This window comes from Penaeus vannamei, chromosome 38 (assembly GCF_042767895.1).
Source record: "Penaeus vannamei isolate JL-2024 chromosome 38, ASM4276789v1, whole genome shotgun sequence".
Taxonomy (NCBI): domain Eukaryota; kingdom Metazoa; phylum Arthropoda; class Malacostraca; order Decapoda; family Penaeidae; genus Penaeus; species Penaeus vannamei.
Window position 1 is genome coordinate 25,346,149 of NC_091586.1, and position 7,500 is coordinate 25,353,648.

The 7,500-nt window shown below is 42.3% G+C and overlaps 1 protein-coding gene across 6 annotated transcripts in view; it reads left to right on the top strand.

The window, feature by feature from the left end:
• Nucleotides 1-7,500, top strand: part of LOC113817748 (inositol polyphosphate-4-phosphatase type I A) — a 160,684-nt gene that overhangs the window by 134,182 nt on the left and 19,002 nt on the right. For all 6 annotated transcript variants that reach the window (XM_070116325.1, XM_070116326.1, XM_070116327.1 and 3 more), the window contains one exon: nucleotides 6,791-6,943. In XM_070116325.1, the coding sequence (XP_069972426.1) occupies nucleotides 6,791-6,943 (153 nt within the window). The remainder of the gene's footprint in view (nucleotides 1-6,790; nucleotides 6,944-7,500) is intronic.

Consider the following 7,500-nt stretch of genomic DNA (forward strand, 5'->3'; position numbering starts at 1 on the left):
GTTTTCTGTTTCTATTTCAGATTCTTTTTCTTTCTTTCTTTCCTTCATTCTTTTTTCCTTTCTTTCTTTCCTTTCTTTCTTTCTTTATCTCTCTTTCTTTATCTCTCTTTCTCTCTCTCTCTTTCTCTCTCTCTCTTTCTCTCTCTCTCTTCTCTCTCTCTCTCTCTCTCTCTCTCTCTCTCTCTCTCTCTCTCTCTCTCTCTCTCTCTCTCTCTCTCTCTCTCTCTCTCTCTCTCTCTCTCTTCTGTCTTAGATATATCTCTCCCTTCTTTCTTCCTCCTTCCTCTCTCCCCATTTCCGCTCCATTCCTCTTATTTTCCTCCTCCTCTTCCTCCACCTTTCTCACTATCTCTTTCTCTCTTTTCTTCTTCCTCCTTGTTCCCATCAACTATATTTATCACCTTGTTTCTTCTCCCGCTTCTTCATTTTTCTCCCGATTATGACCCTCTCTATCTCCTCCTTTGCCCCTCCTCCCCACACCCCCTACCCCCTACCCCCTACCCCTTCCCCCTACCCTTAACCCCACCCCTACCCCCTACCCCTACCCCCCTACCCATACCTTACCCCCCTCATTACTCGTAGGTCAAGGGTGTTTACGAGGTCGGGGGGGGGAGAGGGGGGATGGGGGGGTGGGGGGGGGAGAGGAGGAGGAGGAGGAGGGGTGGAAGGGAGGTGATACCCCCCCTCCCCCCCCCTACTCCCCAGGGCCTCGTGAGATGGCTGTTTCCTCCTTTGTTCTTTTGTCTTTAATTGTTTTTGTTTCGTAGTTGTTTTTTGTTGTTATTTGTATTGTTTGTTTGTTTTGTGGTTGTTTTACCCATCTTTTTCTTACTTTGTTTTTTTTATTTTATTGTTTTTTTTATATTCTCTTTTTTCGATTTTCTTTTTTGTTATTGTTGTTATTTCTCTTTGTCTTTTCCCACCCTTCTCCCCTCGTCCACTTCCTCTCTCTCTCTCTCTCTCTCTCTCTCTCTCTCTCTCTCCTCTCCCGGCTCTCTCTCTCTCTCTCTCTCCTCTCCCCGCTCTCTTTCTCTCTCTCCTCTCCCCGCTCTCTCTCTCTCTCTCAGCCTCCTTCGGCCTTTCGCTTTTATCCTCGCCCCTCACTCGTCTCTCTTTCTCCTGATCTCCTCTTTGTCCTCTTTTGTCTCGTCTCTCTTCCCTTTCTCAGTTTCTTCCTTACTTTCTCTCGTTATTACTTTCCCCGTTCTTCTCTTTTCACTCTATACTCTGTCTTCCTCTCCCCCTCCTTCCCTCCTTCCTTCATTTCTTCTCGATCTCCCTTACTCCTTCCTCCTCCCTTTGCTCTCCCTTACTCCCCCTCCCCTTCCCTCTCCCTCTCTTTGCTCTCAGTGTCTCCCTCCCTCCCACTCGCTCTCCCTTACTGCCCCCTCCCTCCCCCCTCCCTCCTCCTTCCCTCTTCCTCTCCCTCTCCCTCTCTTTGCTCTCAGTGTCTCCTCCCTCCCACTCGCTCTCCCTTACCCCCCTCCCCCTCTCCCTCTCTTTGCTCTCAATTTCTCCTCCCTCCCACTCTGCTCTCCCTTACCCCCCCTTCTCTCTCCCTTTCCCTCGCTCTCCCTTATCCCCCTCCCTCTCCCTCTCTTTGCTCTCAATTTCTCCTCCCTCCCACTCGCTCTCCCTTACCCCCTTCCCTCTCCTTTTCCCTCGCTCTCCCTTACCCCCCTCCCTCCCTCTCCCTCTCTTTGCTCTCAATTTCTCCTCCCTCCCACTCGCTCTCCTTACCCCCTTCCCTCTCCCTTTCCCTCGCTCTCCCTTACCCCCCTCCTCCTCTCCCTCTCTTGCTCTCAATTTCTCCTCCCTCCCACTCGCTCTCCCTACCCCCTCTCTCTCTCTCTTTGCTCTCAGTGTCTCCTCCCCTTTCCCTCGCTCTCCTTACCCCCCCCCACCCTCTCTCCCTCCCTCTGTCTCTGGAAGGTGTCTCGGATAATGATGTGAGGGCGAGGGAACAATGTCATTAGGAGGGAGAGACGGGCCGCTGCTCTCCCCTCTCCCACCCTCTCCCACCCTCTCCCACCCTCTCCCCGTCCCTCATCTCCGCTTTCTTCTTCGTCCCTCCTCCTCTCCTCTCTCCGCTCTCCCCGTCCCTCGTTCTCTCCGCTCGTCTTTCCTCTCTCTCCGCTCTCTTCTCCGTTGCTCCTCCTCTCCTGTCTCCCTTTCCCTGTCTCCCTTCCTTTCCCTCTCCGCGCTCTCCGTCTCTCCTTCTCTAGTCTTCGCTCTCCTCGTTCTTCGTTCTCTCCCCTCTCTCTTCCTCCCTCTCTCCCTTCGTTCTTCGTTCTCTTCTCTTTTCTTCCTCCCGTCCTTCCGTCCATTCCCTCTCCGCTCTCGCATTCCCTCCTTCTCTCCTCTCTCTTCCTCCCGCCCTTCCCCTCTCCGCTCTCCCCGTCCCTCCTCCTCTCTCTTTTCCTCGTTCTTTCTAGTTCTTCCCAACTTTACCTTTTCCCTTCTTCATCCCCTCTCCTTTCTCCTCGTCTTTCTTTTTCCTTTGTCTTCTCTCTGTCCCTCCTTATCGTCGTCCAACCTTCTCCTTTTTCGTTCTCTCTTTCTCTCCTTCCCCTCTTTCTTCTTCTCGTCTTACTTTCTTCTTTCCTTTCTCTCCTTCCCTTCCTCTCCCTTCTTTATTGTCGCTTTCTTTCTCACTTTCCCTTCTCCCCTTTCCCACCTGTCTCTTCCTTGCCTCTCTTTCCAGTCTTTTCTTCCCTTCCTTCCGTTCTCCCATTTTCCTGCATTTTTCCTTCTCTCTTTCTTACTTCTCCTAACCTCACCGCCCCCTCTCCCATCTCCCGTCCTTCTTTCCCTTTCTTTTCCCCCTCTGTCCCTCTCTTTTCTATCTTGTTTCTCATCTCTCTTCCTTTCCTTTATATCTCTCTCTCTCTCTCTCTCTCTCTCTCTCTCTCTCTCTCGTTCTCTCTCTCTCGTTCTCTCTCTCTCGTTCTCTCTCTCTCGTTCTCTCTCTCTCGTCCTCTATTTCTCCTTATTTATTTCTACTTCTTTCAGTTTCTCTACAGTATCTTTCTCGCCTTCGTTATCATCTCTTTTCTTACTTTCTCTTTATTCGTCTTGAAAAAAGGAGATTTATTTTCATACGTATCGACCAGGCGCCACTTAATTCCGGGTTGCGCTACGTGGTATATGTTCGCGCCTTCTCAGGAGTTATTTCCGGGTCGTGTTGTAATCTCTGGGGGCGGAGACAGATATCGTTTATATAAGGCTTGGGGGTCTTGTCGGGTTTTCTTCTCTTTTCTTCTTATTTTCTTTACTTTTCTTGGATTGGTTTGTCGTTTTATTATTATTATTGTTATTATTATTATTATTATTATTATTATTATTATTATTATTATTATTTTATTATTATTATTATTATTATTATTATTATTATTATTATGCGGTTCGGTCTTGTTGGTTGGTATCTCTCTCTCTCTCTCTCTCTCTCTCTCTCTCTCTCTCTCCCTCTCCCTCTCTCTCTCTCTCCCTCTCTCTCTCTCTCTCTCTCCCTCTCTCCCTCTCTCCCTTTTTCTCTCCCTCTCTCCCTCTCTCTCCTCCCTCTTCCCTCCTCCTCCTCCCTCCCTCTCTCCTCCTCCCTTCCCTCCTCCCTCTCCTCTCTCCTTTCCTCTCTCCCTCTCTCCTTCCCTCCCCCTCTCCCCCTTTCTCCCTCTCATCCTCTCTTCCTCTTCCCCTCACTGTGTCCCAGTCTCCCTCTCTCCTGTCTTCCGTTCTTTCTCACTTCCCCAAGCACCGTCCTTTGCTCACCTCCTTTTCCTAGAAAAAAAAAGAAAAAAAAAAGAAGAAAGAAAAATATTGATGGAGTGTCGAGCCAATTTCATGCGCATTGCCTCCCTTCGGCCATGAAACTTTGCGCTTCGCTCGCCTCGCTTGTCTTCGGAGAACATGGCGGTTGGAAATTACGAGAAATGGCGCGAAAGTTTTGGTTATTGTTATTGTCGTCATTCCTGTTGGTTTTTTGTTTTGGTTTTGGTTATTTAGTTTCGTGCGGGTATTATTATTGTGGGTTTATTTGTTGTTATTTTTGTTTTTTTGGTCTATAATTTTTGTTATTTTTTTGTATGGATGTTATTCTTATTATTGTTGTTTTGTTGTTATTATTATTATCATTATTGTTGTTGTAGTTGTAAAGCCTTTATTCTCATTACCATTAGTACCAATACTCTGAAAAGTACCACAATCATTTTAATTTACAACAACCGTCACCACCATCATTATCAACCCCCCCCCCCTCCTCAATCACAGGAATCACCACCTTTGCTCTCTATTTCGGGAACCTCTTTACGGTGTGTTTTAATCATTAAATCGACGGTCCCACTTAAACAAATGAAATGATAATGTTGCTATTCTCAAGTCGAGAGAGAAATCCGGAGGAATGTTGGTTTTCAATATTTGTTGTTTGTTTGTTCGTTTTGTTAATGTGGTGTTTGTTGTTTGTTTGTTTACTTTTTTGTTGGTAAAGAGAGGGAGGGGATTTTTAGATAGGTGAATATTTTTGTTTATTTGTGTACTTGTTTGTGCATTTGTGATTTTTTTTTTATATCTACCCAACATTTCTCGCTCTTTTTTTCTCTTTTTCTGTGAGAATTATCTGGTATACTACTTTCTTTCTTTTGGAATGGGGACATATTGTAATTATCGCGAAGAGATACAGAAATAGAGTTGAAAAGAGGGGAAAAAAGAACGTCAATATGAAGAACAAGAAATAAAGTAAAGAAAACAGAAAATGATACGGAGAAAAGAAGAAAAAAAAAATTTTTTTAAAGGAAACAGAACCGAAGACGAGAGAATAAGAGAAAAAAGAAAGAAACTTACGAGGAAAATAATTCCAATGAAAAAGGAAGAAACGAAGGGAAAATAAAATAAAAAATAACAGAAAACGGGAAAGCACTATATTAGCGGGGGGACTTAACGAGACCTGTTTTCCTTCCTCTAATTTAACATTATCACCTCTTTCCCGAGGTGTTCTTGGATGCCCTAGGGGGAAGAGGACGGAAAGGAGGAAGTGGAGAAGGGAGTAAAGGAGGAAAAGGAGAGGGAGAGAGCGAAAGAGAGCGATATGCATAAATATAGAGAGCGGTAGAAAGATATCGAGAATGGTAGAGAGGGATAGAGATAGATAGAGAGCGAGAGCGAGAGAAAGGTGAAGAGGGAGGAGGGTGTGGCAAAGGAGAAGGAGGAAAAGGAGTTGAAGGAGGAGGAGAAAATGGGGTGAGGGAGGTGAAAGAGAAGATGGAAAGAGGAGAATGAAATGAGTAGAAGAGAAAAGGGAGGACGCAGAAGTAGTAAGAGAGAGGAGAGAGAAGGAAATTGACAAGGAGTAGTAGAGAGGAAGAAAGTAAGTGGAGAGTGAATACATAAAATAGGAAAGAGTAGGGGAAGAAGAAGGTGGTAAGAGCAGTAAAGGAATTGGAGGGGGGAGAAGGAAGAAGAGGAAGGGAGAAGAAGAAAGGGGGATTGGGATTAATCGAAGGAAGAAATTGAGAGAGAAAGAGAGAGAAAGAGAGAGAGAGAGAGAGAGAGAGAGAGAGAGAGAGAGAGAGAGAGAGAGAGAGAATGAATTACAGAATGCAAATAAGAATAACCCAGTGAAGGAGGGTGGGATCCACCGAAGTGTAAAACGTAAACTTTGGATCAATAAAAAAAAAAAAAAAAAAAAAAAAACTTTGTTCAGAAACCATTTTACTTCATTTCAAAATCTAAAATCAGAATGATCTAGAGGGCTATTAATTGCTTGCCTGTGCATGAAGGGCTTATATAACGGAAATCAGAAAGATTTCTTGCTGCAGTAATATAGTGTGAATAGATGTTATTATTTAGTTTTTTTACTGTGATTATGGTTCGATAGTTGTCTCTCCCACAGGTCTCTCTTGTTGTATTTATTTATTTATTATTATTGTCAGTTATACATACATACATGTTTATATATATATATATATATATATATATATATATATATATATATATTATATATATATATATATATATATGTATATATATATAAATATATATATAAATATATAAATATATAAATAAACATAAAAATATAGAAATATAGAAAAAAAAATATATATATATATGTTGTATATATATGCATAATTATGTATATGCTGTATGCATAAATTGGTTTAAATTTTGCAAACATCTATAGATGTGTTAATATATTTTATTATCCACTAAACTAGGAATCTTGATATAATGACATTTATAGATGTGTTAATATATTTTTTTATCCACTACATTATGGATTTTTATATAATAAAGTTTATAGATGTGCTAATCTATTTTATTATCCACTACTTTAGGGATATTTATATAGCAATAGAGTATCATGTTTTGTTTTCTGTTATTGATTTCATTCTTTACATGTAGAATGTGTGTTTATCGCACTAACCACTAACCAACTTGGTGATAATAGCTTTGCATGCCCGTGTGTTGCTTCTGTGTTTGTCTGCTGTCTCGTAGATTATATTAACCAAGCCTTAAATAATGATAAGAATTTGCTAATTACTAGTGATTAAGAAACTAAGGTATTTGTTATTATATAGTTTGATGAAGGTGCTATTTAATCATGATGATCATTGTTGTATTTGTCTTCGTACTTGTTGATAATGATGAATACATAACAAATTACAATATTAGATTTGTAATTTTTTCCCTCCTTCTTTTCCTTCTTTTGAATATTCACACCACAAAACAAATGGACTTTCTTCACCTCCCTACTAAACATACCCCATTTTTCCCTCTCTCCCCTCTCCTGATGGCCATGCAGTGAGCACAGAACGATGGTGTCGACTCCGGGGCAACCTTCTCTTCTATTTCAAGTCAAGGGATCACTGGTCAGAACCCGCAGGGGTCATTGTCCTCGAGAACTGCCAGGTCACACTCGACCAGCCTCAGGACAACCTCTTCGCTTTCAATTTAGGTGAGTCGAGGGGGATTTTGTGTGTCCGTGTGTGGAGGGATGGTGATAGCGTGTGTGTGTTTGTGTAAGGGATTATGTATTTTCATATGCATGTGTGTATATATTTAGCAATGAAGATGATCATAATAGTATTGATGATAATGAAAAATATTTAAGGTATTGAGAATAACAAATAATAGTAAGGATATTAAAAGTTTTGATAATAATGATAGTGGTAAAAGTTCATGATAGAAAGAAGAATGAAACTAGTAAGTATAATGGAGTCAAGAATGCCAATAATGATAGTGATAATATTTCTAATAACACCACCATGAATATCAATAAAATGATAGTGATAATATTTCTAATAACACCACCATGAATAGCAATAACCCAACATCCTCCCCATGCACCCATCCACCTCTCTACCCCCAAAGAAGAGAGAGAGAGAGAGAGAGAGAGAGAGAGAGAGAGAGAGAGAGAGAGAGAGAGAGAGAGAGAGAGAGAGAGAGAGAGAGAGAGAGAGAGAGAGAGAGAGAGAGAATATATAATGTTCCACCCACTTACTCTACCACCCC